At 60.7% G+C, this 17,924-nt stretch overlaps 2 protein-coding genes across 3 annotated transcripts; both read right to left on the reverse strand.

Annotated features, from left to right (window-relative positions):
- Positions 1 to 791: 791 nt before the first annotated feature.
- LOC129200299 (interleukin-18-binding protein-like) lies at positions 792 to 3,772 on the reverse strand. Of its 2 annotated transcripts, none has more exons than XM_054811620.1 (5): positions 3,634 to 3,772; positions 1,969 to 2,037; positions 1,703 to 1,768; positions 1,311 to 1,440; positions 792 to 1,144 (listed from the first exon to the last, which is right to left on the reverse strand). In XM_054811620.1, exons 1-5 carry the CDS (start codon positions 3,755 to 3,757, stop codon positions 958 to 960), a joined length of 576 nt encoding a protein of 191 aa, XP_054667595.1. In that variant the 5' UTR covers positions 3,758 to 3,772; the 3' UTR covers positions 792 to 957. The 2 variants fall into 2 exon arrangements, with proteins under 2 accessions (XP_054667595.1, XP_054667596.1); XM_054811621.1 differs by lacking the exon at positions 3,634 to 3,772 and adding an exon at positions 2,709 to 2,753.
- Positions 3,773 to 3,816: 44 nt separating this feature from the next.
- LOC129200293 (E3 ubiquitin ligase RNF121-like) lies at positions 3,817 to 15,874 on the reverse strand. The gene is made up of 9 exons (XM_054811609.1): positions 15,659 to 15,874; positions 14,944 to 14,981; positions 13,776 to 13,917; positions 12,443 to 12,597; positions 11,857 to 11,964; positions 11,168 to 11,288; positions 8,108 to 8,241; positions 6,234 to 6,335; positions 3,817 to 5,801 (listed from the first exon to the last, which is right to left on the reverse strand). The coding sequence occupies exons 1-9, from the start codon at positions 15,872 to 15,874 to the stop codon at positions 5,681 to 5,683; spliced, it is 1,137 nt and encodes a 378-aa protein (XP_054667584.1). The 3' UTR covers positions 3,817 to 5,680.
- Between the last annotated feature and the right edge of the window lie 2,050 nt (positions 15,875 to 17,924).

The following is a 17,924-nucleotide window of genomic DNA, read 5'->3' on the forward strand; positions in this document are numbered from 1 at the left end:
GGTCGGGAACGGGAGCCACCAGCTTCACGGAGCCAGCGGGACAGGACGGGGCAGCAGGAGGGCTGGGGGCACGGGGACAGCCCCGCTGCTCAGCCCTGCCATGGTGCCACCGGCCCTGGGACACCCCGGCAGCCCCAGGACGCCAGCGGAGCCAGGATGAGACCTTTCCCTGGCTCCCACGGGAATAAAGATTTGCTCTGGGACTGGGGTGTCTCCGGGGGTTCCTGCGGCTCCCTGGGCTGGGGGCAGCTCGGGGGGGGGTGGGGGGGCTGCAGCCGGGGTCTTCTCCAGCCCCCTCACATCCCCAGCTCTCCCGCATCCAGAGCATCCCGCAGAGCGATGCCCGCAGCCCAGGTCCTGCTCGAGGGGTCCGCAGGGGGGTGTGTGTCTCCTCCTGGGGTCTGTCCCCTGCCTGCAGCCCATCACCACCTCCTCCTCCTCCTCCTCCTCCTCCTCCGGCGCAGGGTGCAGCCGTGGGGCCAGGCATCCCCAGGGCAGGGGCAGGGGCAGGGCTGTCCGTGGCTCTCCGGTCCCTCGCTGGGCTGGGAGGGGGTCAGGGACGGATCCTGCCCTCTGTGCACACCAGAGCCCCCTCCTCTCCCTCCCTCCTCACCCCACAGGTGCCCCCAGCACCCACACGCAGCCCCGTCCCCAGGACACGGGTGACACCAGCCGACACCAGGCAGCCTTGATGTGCTTTAATAAACCCTGGGGTCCCACAGCCGGCTGCGGGCAGGTCCTGGGGCCGGCCCGGGCAGCGCTCCTGCCTTGGTGAGGGGCGCCGGGAGACCCCCCCTAGCACAGTGGGGCCGGCAGACGTGGGGCCATGCGGATCCCACGGCGGGGCCCGGAGACAGGCCTCTGTGGAGGTGTCACATCTCCATGCAGTGGAGCAGGGTCGTGGGAGCGGGGACCCGGACTGCAGGATGCTCACCCGTCTCGATTTGCTCCCCGGTCTCAGCCCAGCCCCCCGCTCTCCACAGGGGCCCGTGCCGGTGCCGGGTGCAGCCACCGCACCTCCCTGGTGTTGACACCGAGAGGGCTGAGCACCACGCAGGTGAAGTTGGTGTGCAGGTGCTGGATGCCGAAGCAGTCGATGTGCAGGTCACGGCGCAGGGCCACCCGTGAGCCCCGCGGCTCCTCTCTGCGGACCCAGCAGGGACCCGTCAGCCCCCGCTCCCAGCTCCATGACACCCTCCCCAGGATGGGGGGCACCGGGTCCTGCCCCGACCAGGGCTGCCCCTCCCTGCCAGCCCCAGAGCCCCAGGCAGCCCCGCTGCACCCCTGGGACCCCCCACCCCGGTACTCACAGCACCGTCCCCTCGTGCACGGCCCCGTCCGGGTGCAGCTTCTCCACGAAGGAGCCGTTCCCCAGCCAGTAGAGCAGCGTGAGCTCGGGGAGGCTGCTCACCGCCTCGCACCACACCGTCACGCTCTCGCCTGAGGCCGGATGGGGCGCAGGGTCAGAGGGGCTGCCAGGGCCCCGCTGCCCCCCGGGCCAGGCTGACCCTGACCAGAGGCGCAGTCCCTACCAAAGGGGGAACGTGCCCCACCTCACCAGCACCCCAAAATCTTGGCTGCGGGTGGAGGATGCACCCCACCTGTCTGCCAGGTTCAACTCCCCCATTCTTCCCCGGCCGGGGGTCTCAGTGCACCCCCCCATCCACAGGCCCCCCCTGCAATGCCCCCAGGGGTCACTCACCCAGGCGGGGGGGCTCTGACAGCGTCTGCAGGACAGTGATGCTGGGGGGCTGCAGGGCCATGGCACCTGGGGGAGCAGAGGCGGGTGAGGCGGGAGGACAAGAGTTGCCCCCCAAGACCCCCCATCTCCAGGGTGGGCAGGAGGGCAGGGTCCCACAGAGAGGACGAGGGCCACGGCTCAGTCCCAGCCCCCTGCACAGGTGCCTTGCAGGGCACCGAGCCTGGACTTGGCCGTGCCCCCCACAGCCCCCCACAGCCCCCACTTACCGGTGCGGCAGGAGGCCAGGGCCCAGCAGAGCAGGGGCAGGAGGAGCTGGGCAGGGGACCCCGGGGTCCCTGTGGGCACAGATGGGGCTCAGCACTGGGGATACCAGGATGCGCCCCCCCAAGCCTGGGACAGGCCACCCAGCACCCCCAACCAGCACCCCCCAGGTGGCCATGGTCCCCCCCTCCAGCATCCCCCCTGCAGCACCCCCCTCTCCAGCATCTCCCCAGCCGGCCATGGCCCCCCCTCCAGCATCCCCCCTCCAGCACCCCCCCAGCCGGCCATGGTCCCCCCTCCAGCATCCCCCCTGCAGCACCCCCCTCTCCAGCATCTCCCCAGCCGGCCATGGCCCCCCCTCCAGCATCCCCCCTCCAGCACCCCCCCAGCCGGCCATGGTCCCCCCTCCAGCATCCCCCCTCCAGCATCTCCCCAGCCGGCCATGGCCCCCCCTCCAGCATCCCCCCTCCAGCATCCCCCCAGCCGGCCATGGTCCCCCCTGCAGCATCCCCCCTCCAGCATCCCCCCTGCAGCACCCCCCTCTCCAGCATCTCCCCAGCCGGCCATGGCCCCCCCTCCAGCATCCCCCCTCCAGCACCCCCCCAGCCGGCCATGGTCCCATCCCTCCAGCATCCCCCCTGCAGCATCCCCAATCTCCAGAACGGTCCCCCCAGGCACCGGGCTGGTTCCCGCTCCCGGGCCCCCCAGCCCCGGCTGTTGCCCCCCCGGTCCCGCGCGGCCGTACAGGCGGGGCACAGCACAGCCATGGTGCGGCGGCGCTCGGAGCGGCGGCGCTTTATGGGCGGCGGGCGGGAGCTCCGTGACTCACCGGGAGCCGCCCCGGCCCCGCCACCGCCCCGGCCCCTCCGTGTCTGTGGGCTCCGCGTCCCCACGTCCCGCCCTTCCCCGAGCCCCCCGGGACGTGCCCGCTGCCCCCCCGGGACGGCACCCCGTGTCTCCCTGCGCCCCCCGCGCTACGTGCCACGTCCCGGCGTCCCCCCGGGCTGCGCCCCACAGCTCGGTGAGACCACGTCCCTCCCTCCTTTGCCCCACGCCCCCCCCCCCGCCCCGTGTCCCCCCGCCGCTCCATGACCAGCCTCGCTGCACCCCGTGTGTGTTCCCCCCCCCCCCCGTACCCCTGCAGCCGTGGGCACCCCAGGGACGCAGGAGCCCAGCCAGGCACCCCGTGTCTGTCACGGGTGGTGTCACAGGGCCAGTCCCCGGGGCTGGTGGCACACTGGTGAGCCGGGGGCTTCGGGGACAGTGAGGGGGACTCTGGGGCAGGGTCTGGGCAGAGCTGCGCAGGGGAAGAGGGAGGTGGGTGAAGCCCCCCCCGGGGACTGAGCCCCCATGCTGGGTGGGGGGAGCCCTGGGTGCTGGGTGCCCCAGGGTGTCCCGGCTTGGGCAGGACCGTGGCTGAGCACCAGCCCCCCAGCTCCAGGGGGTGACGGAGAGAATCCCCCAGCAACCCACCCAGGGCTTCACTTCAGCACTCGACCGTGGGGGAGCCAGCACTGGGCCAGCCCCAGAGGCCTGGCGAGGAGCCCAAGGAGGACCCCGGACCAGGACCCAGCCCCTCTCCCCCTTCCTCCGGCAAAGCCCCCCCGGAGCCAGCTCACAGCAGCGGGGGCCCAGCAGGAGCAGCAGACACAAGGGTTTCAGCAACCCACCGAGATCAGGCTGCACGACAGGGGAAGCCCCTGGGCCTCCTTCCCCAGCACGGCCGAGGCAGGGAGCCAGCACGGGCACGGGCACGGCCGGGGCAGGAGCAGGAGCAGCCGCCCGAGCCCTCATGCCCTGGCAGCTCCTGCGGCGCAGGCACAGGACCAACACACCGTGTGCAAAAAAGCCCCTAAAATCCCGGCAAGTTTCCCAGCAGTTGTTATTGACACTTCCCAGAAGGGTAGGACGGCGCCTGGGAGGGGGGTTATCTCAGAGACATCTCCAAGCCTGCCAAATGCAACACCTCCCCTTCCTCCCGCCAGGATGGGGACAGCAGCTGCACCCTCCCCGCAGTGCCTGCAGGCACCGTGGCCAGGGTGTGACAGTGAGGGGCCAGAGGCAGCCACTGCAGGAGGACATCCCCACTCCCCACAAAAACCCAACCCAGGTGAGCTCAGGGAATCACGAGGTGAAATACGCAGGCGCTTTGTCCCCAGCCACATGCAGCATCATCCCCCCAGGGAGCACGAAGGCGGGAGAAGGAACCGTGGCATCACGCCAGGGCAGAGAAGACAATCAAGAAAAACCCTGGGCCATGTGTCTGTTTCCAGGACTCTATTTCTGTGTTTGGCACAACATCATGATGTGGTTTCACCCGAAAGAAAACCAAAAGGACTCGGCGGGCCACGTGGCGCAGCCACGCCAGGTCTCCCCTGGGTGACGCAGCCCATGCTGCACCCGCAGACGACCCGTCGCTGCCACCACTTCCCCAATCCCCCACGCGAAGCGGCGTAGCCCCTCGCACCAGGAGCGGGGTGACACCTCGCATCCCCCTGCCAGACCCCAACGCCCTCAGGGGACACGGCTCGAGCCCCCATGCCACTAGGAAGGCCAACTCCCTGCCACCCCCAAAACACCCCGGTGTCCCCGTGAGCGCCAGCTGGCCCTGGGGTCAGGGACCTCACCCCCGCACGCTGCTGTCACGGGCTGTACCCCTCCACTGCCAAAAAACGAGCTCAAGGCCCCTTGCGCAAGAGGGACGGACGCACAGCTCAATGCGCTGGCACAGCAAGGAGGAGCGGAGCGATGCCGGGGTGGGGAAACACCGGCATCAGCCCAGCCCAGCCCGCGCCTTTCGCTCCATCCCTTTTATCACAGTGCCAAAAAGAGCAATGCCCAGCGAGGCATCCCGCGAGCCCCGGGGCAATCCCCTCTCGGGCTGCTCCTGACATACCATCACGGAAAGGGGCACAGGGAGAGAAACGGCACAGCACCGCTCCGTGCCCTGGCTGGCCCCCGAGCCGCAGTGGCTGGGTGCCACTGCCGGCCCCTGGGGAGGAAGATAGAAAAGATGGGAGCGTACAAAAGGGTTACGCGAGGCAGGGCGCAGGCAGAGCCCACCGTCACAGCAAAGGAGAGCGGCTCGGTTCCTCCCCACGCACCCACAGCACCAGGGAGGGGACCTGGCAGCCAAGAGTCCGGCCTGCGGCACTCAGTGCCGGGGCAGCCGAGCATCCCCCCGTCCCCTCTTCCAGGGCGCGGGGCTCCAGCCCCCCCAGGCAGCCTCTCCTCCGCAGCCCCACGCAGGGGAGGGGCCCAGCCCTGACCCTGCTTCCCCGTGTCCCATCCTCGCTGCCGGCAGGGCTGCTCCGGGGAGCCAGCGTCGGAGGCGGCAAAGCCTCGGCCCCCTCCCTGTTGCCTCCCCCCGCAGAGCAGCAGGAGAGGACAGCACCCCGCCAAAAGCTCAGCACTCCGGGGCCGTGCCAAGGGCTGGAGAGGGGCTGGGGGGGAAACGGGACAAGCGTCTCTTTTCATCTGCAATACAAAGTTTTAAATACGCTCATTAAAATAATTGCTTTAAAAAAAGCCTCCCCAGCCCTAGCGGGAGGGGCCCCAGGGCAGAGTCCTCTCTCAGCCCCCGATGCCGCCACGGGTCCTCGGGGGCGGCCAAGGTCCTGAGAGGTGACGGAGAAAAGCTGGCGTCCCCAGCCGGCTGCTGTCCCCTGCCCTGGGCACGCATCCTCTCGTGGCTCCACGGCTCCCCACCGCCTGCCCTTACTCCAGCCCCAGGATGTAGTTGATGCCCTGCACCAGTCCGATGATCACCGGCTGCCAGGCCACCAGGTAGCGCAGCCAGTCCAGCAGCTGCCCGTACATGACGTGAGGCCTCTCCCAGCTGGACAGGAAGGAGTTAAAGAGCCACGGGGAGAAGGGCAAGAGGAGCGCGGCCCACGCGGGAGCCACCCAAAGCTGCCACACGGCAGGAGCTGGGGATGGAGGGGGACACGGAGCGGTGGGTGCCCAGGGAGGGACAGCTCCGGACAGGCTCACCTCAGCTGCGCCTCGGCAAGGAGGGGCTGGGGTGCAGCCAAGTGTCCCGCAGGATGCGGCCTCCCAGCTCCCCTGGCGTACCCACCACGATGTGCCCAGCTCAGGGACAGATTTTACGGGTCTCTGCCACTGCTGACAGCTGGCAGCGACCTGCCCGGGGTGCCAGGCAAGGCCAAAGGAGCAGCCAGCAGCTCCCGGGCACAGCCAAGCCCCTCGTGTGCTCTACACCCACTGCTCCCCTTTGCAAGGTGCTGGGTCCCACAAGGAGAAAGGATACGGGTTACTGAACATCCTCTTGAGATCCACCTTCTCTTTGCAGTACGGACACGTCTGCTTCTTCCCGACAATGCACCAGCCACGGATGCAGAACTCGTGAAACCTGGGGAGTGACATGTTAAGGGGAACTGCCTCGGGCTGGAGGAGGGGGAACATGACCATGGAGGAAACCATCAAGCTTAAAAGTCACACAGTGGTGTAAGGGACAGGAAACATCCATGGCGTGCACAGACGGCTGCGTCGCACAACCGCAGCCCCTTCCTAGACGGTGTGGCGCCTTCCAGGCACAGAGGAAGGGGCTCATGGGACGGTGGGACAGGGCGTCATTGCGAGGGCTATGGCCAACACGCTGGGCACCGCTGAGACACAAACCCTTCACCGACGGTAGCCCGGCACGCGCTGACACCGGGAACGGGTTAGACCGACACGGGCAGAGGCTGTGGGAACGTGTCCAGCTGTGAAATGCCGGGGCTTCAGCACCAGGAAGGTTTGTACAGCCCAGGAAAGCTCTGCAAACTTGACAGCGTGTGTTACGCAAGGCTCCTGCAAAGGCTTCTCGGGGATTAACCACATATTTAAGGAATTTCCCCCAGGGTGTGACTTCCAGCAGACAGGTAAGGAGGATTTCCCCAAACCAAGCACAGCCCTGAGAAGTCACAGGGAAACATGAGGTGGCTGCAGCCGGGGCCCCAGCACAGCTCTGAGGTAAGGCGAGGCCGTTTGCTGTGACGAGGACTCTGCCACGCAGGAGGGTGTCACAGAGCAAACAGAAACTCCCCCAGGTAATGTCTCTGCTGCTCCCACCAAGGGTTAGTACTGGAGAACGGCAGCAGGAGCCCTCAGCCCTGGAGCAGAGGGCTGCCTCAGTGCCAGCAGCCAACAATCCGGGGCTGCCAGCCAGCCTCACCCCCGGACCACCATGAGCACCGACTCCGACAGCCACAAACCCCTCTGACAAACCCCTCTGGGACACACAGGCCCAGGCCCCACACGGGGTCGGTTGCTGGGGTCAGGCCAGCATAAACCTCCCCAAACAGTTTATAGCGCTTAAATTTAGTCAACAAATTTTACCAGCGTGACCTTTGCTCAGGCCCAGTTTGGAAACCACCTCGCAGCCAGTAATGCAAGCGGTGCCAGAGGACATCCCATCTCCACCACTGAGTCACTGCCAGAAAACCCCCTGATCCATCCCCAGCTGGGGCTGAGCGATAACCAGGACTTCCACTTTCAAAACTGCCTATGCATCAATCAGCTGACAGGGAGGGCGCCAGAAACCCTGCATGCAGCCAGAGTCTTCCTTTTGGGGAAGGAGGAAGCTACGGGAACCCGTGGCACTAGACCGGGGGACTGTTTTCTGATTCCCCCCGGCTCTTCCCTTCAAGTGTTCTCAGCCAGAACCCACAGCACTGGCTCTCTGCCGAGGGGCCGGCATGACACAGGCAGCCCAGCTCGGCTGGACCAGGGACGCTTCAGGCCCGTACCTGACACCGCCGGAGCCAGCACGGCATCAAACGCCGGGCAGACAGGTTCCAGCAGATTTGGCAAAGGCAGCTGGAAAGCGAGGTGCAGCTCCACGGCAGCACTGCCAGAGCCAGGGGAGCTGGGGAGGGGAAGGAAGAGGGAACAACCACTTGTAATGCATGCGGAGGTGGGGAGGAAGTGATTTCAGGGATACGTGGGACTTCACCTCTTTCCATGCCAAGTCAGCTATGACACAGGCAGGGATCACATGCAAAAATCAGCAGAACTGCCCCAGTCCCAGGACAGGCGTTTCTTCACCCAGGCAGGGGGGAAGCCGTAGGGCAGGAGCTCTCTGTTGCCAGTCCCGGCAGGGAGCCAGCGAGGCGAGGAGCTGGCACCCGAGGAGAAGGATACACGTGGTTGCAGGAGAGGCGGTAGGTGTTCTCGATGATCCCCTCCTCGTTGACGTCCACAAAGATCTGCTGGCCGCAGACAGCGCAGACGCTGTCAGAGAGGTGCTTGGTGGGCATCCCCGAGGCGCTGTAGAACTGAGCGAGGCAGAGCAGAGGGAGAGCGGTGACAGCAGGAGGGCACACGTCCCATGCCCGCGTCGGCACAGCTAAGCTTTAAGGAGGGCTGGGGTCAGGAGTCCAGCCTCAGCCTTTTGAACTTAAAAACCTCGTTACACGTCCGGCTGTGGGAAACAACTACAACAGGACAGGGAGCCGCTCAGTGACGTGGTGGCCCATCGCAGCCCAGCCCCTCTGCCAGCACCAGAGGCCCCCTCCCCATGCCAGGGATCACCCCCCTTCGCTCCCTGGCTGCCGGGCGAGATGTTGGCTGCCTGCCTGCCGAGCAGCGAGGGCAGAGGCTGGGGGCGAGAGCAGGACAAGCTGGAAGTCACAGCTTTGACCCAAGATGACAGCCTTGGGCTGGCAGTCAAATACAGCCCAAGCCTCAAGTCCCACAGGTCCCTGAAGCTCAGACGGCTGAAGAGCAAAGCGCAGAGCAGCCACCCCCCACCATTTCCAAGCCTGTTGGCTCAGCAGCGGCCTGAGGCAGCACGCAGCTCTGGCCCCACACGCTCCAGGGACAGCCACGAGCCCCAGGTCACTCGTGCTGTGTCCCAGCTCCCACGGCCAGGCGGGGAGACATAGAATCACAGAATATCTCAAGTTGGAAGGGACCCATAAGGATCATGGAGTCCAACTCCCTGCTCCTCACAGGCCTAGCTAAAACTAACCCATACGACTAAGAGCATCATCCAGATGCTCCTTGAACTCTGTCAGGCATGGTGCCGTGACCACTTCCCCGGGGACCCTGTTCCAGGGACCGACCACCAGATTCAGTGAAGAACCTTTTCGTAATGTCCAACCTGAACTTTCCCTGACGCAGCTTCCTTCCGTTTTCTCGTGTCTTATCACTGGTCACCAGAGAGAGATCAGCAACTTCTCCTCTGCTGCCCCCGAGGAAGTAGACTGCGATGAGGGCACTGAATGAGCCAAGTGACCTCAGCCACTCCTCACAAGTCTTGCCCTCAAGAATTTCACCACTTGCTCGCCCTCCTCTGGACACACTCCAATAGTTCAATGTCCTTCGTATATTGAGGCGTCCAAAACCACACACGGCACTGGAGGTGGGACCGCACCAGAGTGGTGTGGAGTGGGGCGATCGCCTCCCTCGACCAGCTGGTGATGCTCTGCTTGATGCCCCCAGGCCACGGCTGGCCCTTTGGCTGCCAGAGCACACTGCTGACTCCTATTCAACGTGCCACCAACCCAAAACCCCAGATCTCTTTCCACAGGGCTGCTCTCCAGCCTCTCCTCCCCCAATTTGTACGTATAACCAGGATTACCCCGTCCCAGGTGGAGAATCAGAGAATCATAGAATCATCCCAGACAGGTTTGGGTGGGAAGGGACCTCCCAGCCCCTCCAGTGCCACCCCCCTGCCATGGGCAGGGACACCCTCCACTAGCCCAGCTTGCCCAAAGCCCCATCCAACCTGGCCTTCAACACTGCCAGGGAGCCAGGGGCAGCCACAGCTTCTCGGGGCAACCTGTGCCAGGGCCTCAGCACCCTCACAGGGAAGGATTTCTGCCTCACATCTCATCTCCATCTCCCCTCCTGCAGCTTCAGGCCATTCCCCTTGGCCTGGCACTCCCTGCCCTTGTCACCAGCCCCTCTCCAGCTTTCCTGGAGCCCCTTTGGGGACTGGAAGGGGCTCTAAGGTCTCCCCGCAGCCTTCTCTTCTCCAGGCTGAACCACCCCAACTCTCTCAGCCTGAGGTCTCCAGAGCAGAGGTGCTCCAGCCCTCGCAGCATCTCCGTGGCCTCCTCTGGACTCGCTCCAACAGCTCCATGTCCTCCTTATGTTCAGGGCCCCAGAGTTGGGGAATCCAGGACTTGCTCTTGTTAAATTCCGTATGGTTGGTGACTGCCCAGCTCTCTAGTCTGCCTAGATCTCTCTGTAAAGCCTCTCTACCCTCGAGGGAGTCTGCAGCTCCTCCTAGTATCATCAGCAAAACCTGCCTCAGACCTGGCACGGCTTCACTCTGAGCATCTGACGGAGCCCTTGGGCTGCAGTGCCGGCTGGTGGCAGCACCCTCCCGGCAGCCCTGCAGCCAGGCCAGACCCTCAGAGAGCGCCTGGACTGCTGCGGGCCTGTCCTGGGTGCCCACTGCCTACATGGGGGGGACCCGAGCTCTGCCAAGGCGTCCCAGTGTGAGTGGAAGGTGGCTGGCCAGGGGCTGGGGCTCCCCAGTTCTGCCAGGCAGCACCTCTAAGGAGCAGCAGCAGAAAGCTCAGAGAGGAGGAGGAAACACAAAGTCCAAGACACTAGAGAGCTGCTGCAAAGAAGCAACACAACCTACTCCACCGCTGTCCTAGATCACGTATTTTTTTTAGTGGAGTGAGCAGTTTTTTTGGTACCAGGTGAGCGGGCCACAGATTTTAGGCCACCACTGCAGGCATGCAGGAACCTGCCCTCTGTCCGCAGGGACGGGACAAGCTGCAGTGGGTACGAGGAGTAGAAGGAATCCCATGGTGGGACTCCTTCCCTGGTGGCTGCAGGTCACGAATTAATGCACCTGCGGTGTGGTCTCAGAAACAGGAGTGCTCTTTGGCAGCGGAGATTTTAAAAGCCCAGGAAGAGAAATAATTGTCAGGAGTTCAGAGGGGCTGAACAGATCCTTCCACTCCTCATTTCTTGTGCTTCTGGGGATGAGAGGACACCCGCAGAGGCTTTGCTCTTAAGGAAGCCCCTCTGTTATGCCAGAAACCTCCCAGCCCAGACACCGTGGTAGTGGGCACAGAGAGAACACAGGGAGAAGGCAGCAGCCTCGGGGAGCCCTTCCTCAAGGCAGGGGTTTGATGCACTTTCCCATTTGGGGGAGGCAAAAGCTCCTGCTGCCACTGACACGCTTCAGCCCCGCCATGACAGGGCAGGACTCTCGCCTGGGGGACGGTGTTAACTCACCCCGATCGTCGAGGCCATGTAATCCGCGCACATCTCGGCAAAGTCCCGCTCCAGCACCCCATAGTAAAGACCGTAGAAGAGGAGGGAGATGCCAAAGTCCATTGCATCTTCTGGTTTGATTCTACAAAAGACATCAAGAGGGGTTTCTCTGGGGGGCTGCAGAGGTGCAAAGCCAGCATGCTGACACAGCCCAGCCCCTGGAATGAGCCACCGCAGTAATCTCCCCAACTCTCTCATGCACCAGATCAGCTCCCAGTAAGCCTCCAGTTAACACTTCCACATCTCTGCAGGCAGTTGCCAGGTCTGCTCATCCTCCAGAGAAGGAATCAACCTCTCTAAACAGGCAGATGCTTGGACTCGTTTCCTCTGCTACCACACTGGGCTGGCTGCTTGTTGCAGGCATCTCTTTATCAGGGTAGCAAAGAAAACCCCACTGCTGCCCCACAGAGCTGGAGGAGATGCCGACACAGCTGAGCTGGAAGAAGGGCTTCTCCAGCAACCTTGACCAGTTCAGGTCCCAGCATCTCACCCGCAATCCTCCTCACACGGAGAGGACACCCCAAAAGTCTCTTTGGCCCCATTAATCAGATTGCCAAGACAACTGTATTTCCAGAGTCATAGCCAAGGCCTTATTCCACACGGTGCGTTACATCCCCTTCCCAGGAGAGGGACCCGAAAGATTCACTCACCTGAATAATAAGTTAAGACCAAAAAGTGTAAACATCACAGCCATGTACCCTACAATTCCAGTGGCGTAGCTGATCTTGTATATTAGTAGAAACCATTTGTAAACCAGCCTGTAAAGAATTAAAACAAGAATTTAACCACTTCATTTTTCCAGAATGAAACTGCACCAAGCACCCGAAGAGTTTTACTTTTCAAACTTGGATGGTGGTGTTGGCAGACAGTTCACCCACCCACCCAGGCAACAGAGCTTTAAATTTCTAATTCAAGCTACAGATCCGCCACTGCCACGGGCTGCTCATGGTCTTGACTTTCAAACTAGAGACCTCAGGATCTCCAAAGGCGTAAGCAAGCATGCTTCATGCCAGGAATGTCCTTGGTGATGCCACCAGCCCGGTACCACGTGCATCGGGCTGGCTGCCAGCAGCTGGGTAGCGCTTCACACCAATGGACACTGGCAGCGCGTGCAGAGGTTGCACGTCCCCAGGGCGCAGAGTTTAAGACAATGATCTGTGGCAGCGAAACTGGAAAGAGCTCCTTGTAACGGTTACCCCAGGGCTGAGGAGTTTTCCCAGGAACACGTGTACTAACCTGGGCGTTGTCTGTACCAGAGGTTTTCGAGTTGCCCTGAAGGTGACGAAAGCTGTGACCGCTGAGAAGAGCACCCAGATTACCAGGAACCGCCACCAGTACAGCTTGATTGTGAAATACAGAGGCACTACCCACATCTGGAAGAGGGTCACCATCTGCAGGAACAGAAGAAAGGCATTTTGAGCTGGTTCTCTGCTCATCAGACATCAGAAACACCCTGCCAGTCCTGGCAGCCGTTCTCCCGCCTGCAACAAAGGGCCCTGCATAGCACCAGGAAACTCGGAAGATTTGGTCTGTGGCACCCAGCACCCAGAGAACAGGCTCAGAGCCTGACTGAGGGAGTCAGAGGCAGCAGCCAGGTGATCTTTGGTAGCAAAGGACTAGAGCTGGAGGGAGAACGCAGAGGAAACGTCTCCAGAGGAAGGTACAGGAGATGATTCACCTAACTAGTTTTTGTAAGAAGTCTATATAAACCATCGTGGTCCCGACCCCTGCAACCATAGACACCTCAGGCAAGTGGAACAGGGTGCCCCGAGAAGCTGTGGCTGCCCCTGGCTCCCTGGCAGTGTTGAAGGCCAGGTTGGATGGGGCTTTGGGCAAGCTGGGCTAGTGGAGGGTGTCCCTGCCCATGGCAGGGGTGGCACTGGATGGGCTGGGAGGTCTCTTCCCACCCAAACCAGTCTGGGATTCTATCAAACAGGGAGACAGGCACAGCAGAAGGTTTCAGACTTGCCTCTGCCCTACAGCCTGTTCCCAAAAGGGATCTACAGCCACGCAGCTGGGCTCCCGTGGTGCTGCTGGAGGCGAACAGGCAAACAGGCAAACAGGTTCAGTTTAAAGGTCATAGAGGATTACAGGTATTGCCTGGAAACATTAATTACGATGAGGAAGTCAGAGTGAGGTTGGTTCAGGCAAAATAACAGTCCCTGACAAGCCAGTGGGATCAACATCAGGTCTGCTCAGCAGAGCCCAGCGGTGCTGCAGGAACCGCCAAACCCAGGGTCCCGGCAGCAAGAAGCCCCCATCACTTCTGCGGAAGCGCCCACAAAACTTGGCTTCCCTTTGCGTTGCCCTCAGGACAAGTCCTGAGCTCTGCTTGTCCCATCACCTGGTGTCAAAGCACTACGTAAAACTGAGTTATTGGCATCACTTATAACAGAAACTCGAGGCCTCCAGGCACATCCATCCTCATCCCCAGGTAGAATCCCACACGCTGCTGGGAAGACAAGGGTATCTCGACACCAGACAAGAGGAGAAAAACAGGAACATACTTCTCATCAGCTAAAGGACGACATCACTCAGCACTGCATCCAGGCACATGGGAGACACTTACGTTGTAGGAGCGAGGGTGCCTCTGTTTCCACTGAACCAACAGGAGCTGTGCCACCACAAGCGTGGCGATAAGGATGAGGACCATTTCGGCATGCATAGCCTCGTGACCACGGTGCTTGGCATGCATCCGTGCGTGCTCCACCCTGCAACAACGGGGAAAAGGCGGCTGAAGAGCGTGCGGGCACAGACCGCATGCTAACAGCACGACGGGGCTGGCAAACACCTCAGCACAGGGGAGCCACGAAAACCAGACCGAGACACACCACGAAGGAGCATCATGGAGATGGATGCTGTGTCACAATCCGGAGGAGAAAGGACAAAAGGCTTCTCTGAGACCAGCTCGGTTTTCAAGTGTGGAAGCCCAGACTGCCATCCAGCCCATCCTGGCGTGAACGAGGCAGAGATAACTCACGCTGACGTACTTGAACTAACGATCGTGGAGTGCATGTTTCACGTAACTCACCCAGCACTTCAGCGGTGCAACAGCATCAGCTGAGCGGCTGTTTGGCACCATGAGTGTGCACAAACCCTCAGCCCCTTTTCAGAGCCACCAGCACCATTCCCCCCCTCACCCAGCACAGGAAAGGCTGGATGGGCAGGGGGAACACTGTCTAAAGCCAGAAAAACCCACAAGCCCCAGCAAACCGCTTCTCTCTGCCCTGGGCAGCCCCCTTTGCATCCTGGAACAAGTGACTTCCTGACTGATGCTCTGCAGACATCTGGGGCTTCTTTGCAGCTTGTGCTGTTTGACCAAGAACCAAGGCAGAATTAAGACCCGGAACATCGTTACAGCTCCATCTTAAGCTGGTAAGACAGTTCAAGTTAGGGGGGGGGGAAATCCAAACGCAACAAATATGCCAAATTCTCTGATTTTAAGTCATCCTCTATAAATTAATACTGAGAGAAGACCAGTCTTAGCATGCTTTTCAACAAGTGGCTGGCTGAAATTGGTTTGGCTAGGGGAAAAGGAGGGATATCTAGTAAGTAGTTTAAAAGAAAAAACATTAATATTGCCTTTGAAGACAGTTCCTCCTTCCCCCTAACAACTAACGCTGCGCAGGGAAGGCCGACCCTGTCCTCTCCTGCCATGAACGTGGGCTGTGCTGCAGGTCAGGAGCAGGAGCTTGCTCAAGCTGTAAGCGTTGGTTCACCTTACAACATGGACTCACCTCCATCTCTCCTCTGGGGACAAGTGTGAAAGATCAACCTAGGGGGAAAAAAGAAAAATAAAACACCAAAGAAATCAGCCACTCTCAGATTTTACTGCAGCCAAGGCTCTGCCCACCACCCCACACTGTGTGTACCAGAGGAATTGGTTTAAGTCCCACGTTCACAACCCAAACGCACGTCTCTGGCACAGAGGAGCGATCCCAGCGCACATCAGAAACGGGACAGAGAAGGGAGGCCAAAATCCCACCAGTGTGCAGGACAGGGGATGGCATCTGCACACTGGTAACAAACCATCGCCAAAAAAGTTTTCAGAGAGAATCACGGAAAAAGAAAAATTTAGGACTTGCTTTGCTGACACAGCTGGAAGTTTCTCCCAAGCATTACAGGTAGCAAAGTTTTTGCCTGACAGGAGCAACCAAGAGCGATGGGAGTTGCTGTTATTAGTGACAAGAGATAATGGGTTGGCGTAATCTGTGCTTAACGCAAGCTGAAACTGCCAGGCTGGACGCAGGGCGTTAATGACACCCTCTGTGTGACAGGTTTAGGGGACAGAGGGAACTGGAGCAAGTGATTTAAAAGCCCCCCTCTGCAGAACTGCGACTCTGTGCTAAACCTTCTCAGCTTGCAAGCGAGCAGCACTCAAACCTCACCCAGAGGCTGAGTCTCACAGAAGCTCCCGTTTCCCGCAGTGAGATTCAGTGTGAATACTCTCACCACGAGGCATCCAGACTGGGGAGGCATGGGGGGACGTTGCATTTCAGCTTCCTCTTGGAGCTTTATACCTTCACAGAAGAGCTGAAGTGTCCCCCAGCACCAGTCAGGTCCCTGCACGGGCTCCCTGGCCGGGCAGCACTTGTCCCAGCGCCAGCACAAACCCTGGCACACGGCGCTGGGGATGCAGCTAACGAAATCCCGCAGCTCTGACTTCATGTCGCCTCTCCTCGATGACACACAAACCCAAGTAAAACCTACAGTGGCTCACCAGGGGCTGGGCATATAAACACACGGTTTACAAAGCCCCATCTGGCTGGAGACCCTCCAGCGTAGCCGAGGGGCCGGGGACCACACTTACCCCAGCTGCCGGCTCTCCTCCCGGCACAGCCGCAGCCGAGTGCCCGGCTGGCTGGCCCCGAATGACCCACGCCAGATGCTTACCAGCAAGCAGGCGTGGAGCCGTAAGAAGAGAGATGGAAAAGAAGTCACAGCAAGGACACTGTTATCGCGCTTTCCTGCGCACACCGCAGATATGTACACAGGAACAGGCTCCACCTCACCCCAGCCTCCGATCAGCGGGTACGGAGCCGTGGGCTCGGTTTCAACCTTTACCCCAGGGCTCTCTGGGAACGGCACGGCAGCCAGCCTCGCCTGCCCTCGCTCACGGCGCCGTGTCACCACTGCTGGCACACACAGCAGATCCCTCGGGGCTGTTCCCCAAACAGGCATCTTGCAGCCAGCACCTCCGATTGCACCCGGGCTTGGCCGAGGACACGCGCAGTCGTCTCGTTTCCTCCACGGCGCCTAATTATACACCAGGGTGAGGAGGCAGGGAGACACACGTGTGGCAGCAATCTGTCTGCATGCTGTTACACATCTGCTGTGCTTCACCCTAGAGCAACGCCTGTGAGAGATTCAGTCCCCGAGGCCTTCAAGAAGCACTTCGGTACTTAGACAGACACAAAACATAGACTTAAGAAAATCCCTGTTCAAGCTCCCTGGCTCGTGTAGGAAACTACGTGTAGGTGGTGACGATCTGACACCAGCTCCAAGAAGCACGCTCATATCGGCCAAACTCCGCAAGCTCTTCTGTTCCTAAAGCATCCACGTCCAGATGAATCAGTTCAGTCACTGCTTTCCCTTCAAAAAGTCAGCTGTACAATTTGTAGTTAGAACAACTGCTCTGATAAACAGTAGAAAAGAAATTTTAAAAGTGTTTCAAGTCACTGCAAGCAGGAGAAGCTGAGAAACCTCAAGGGCTTGTTGGCCCAGCTCAGCTCCGGCCTAGGTCAATCCCCCTGCAAGCTCTGGGAAGTCACCCGGGGGCTCCTGCTGCCACCCCCCCAGGAGATCCCTGCTCCCCCCAGGCTCTCCCCCAGCCCTCGCTGGGTGGGGACATTTTACAAGACACCTTCAAAACACATCTTCACCCCCCCCCCAATACAACGGCTTCTGGTCACTCCTCTGTGCTGCGCCAGCAGTCGCTCCATCCATGCTGATCTGTCCCACGCTTAGGGAACTCTTCTCAGCCTCCTTCCTTCAGCATCTTCCCAAATCTACAAATTCTTCCAGCAAACGAGCTAAAGCCTTCTCAGCCTCAAACCCTGAGGAAATCCCACTGGCGTTTCACAGAGAAGAGGGCTTCCTACCTGTCCTCCAGAGCCATCAGCAACCGCCACAGAAGCTATCCTCACAGATGCAAGAATCCGCAGCACCGGACACAATTTTCCCTCAATTACAGGGACTGAGCTTCACCAGATTCCCCAGAGCTTAAAGCTCCTGAAATAACTTTATTAAGGGGGAGGGGGACGGGACATGACAGACGGACATTCAGGCAGAGACAGGAGCGATCTGATGACTGTCTGACACGACTTGGCAGAGCAGCCACCCCTTCCACTTAACCCCTTCTTGATCTGCATGCTCTCTTACCACAGAAATCTAGTGTTGGTTCTAAAAATGAACAGCCATGGTGAATCCAAGTGTGAGAAGCACCGGCTCCTGCCATTAAGTGTTTGCTGTATTTCTAGTTTGGGTTTGTCTCATTTTAACAGCCAATTTTTGGGTCCCTTTCTATCCCCGTCAGCTAGGCTGAAGAGCCTCTGCTCTTAAATCTCCCTTCACCCGAGCAGAGGGGTTAGACAAGAACCACAAGGATGACTGAGGTACCTGAAGATACGCTCTACTGAGCCTCGAGCACCGACACACTCTGCTGCAGCCTCCTCTGACTGGTGATACCAGCGCAGGATCCGCCGCGTGCGACCAACTA

This window comes from Grus americana, unplaced genomic scaffold, assembly GCF_028858705.1.
Source record: "Grus americana isolate bGruAme1 unplaced genomic scaffold, bGruAme1.mat H_33, whole genome shotgun sequence".
NCBI classification, from domain to species: Eukaryota; Metazoa; Chordata; class Aves; order Gruiformes; family Gruidae; genus Grus; species Grus americana.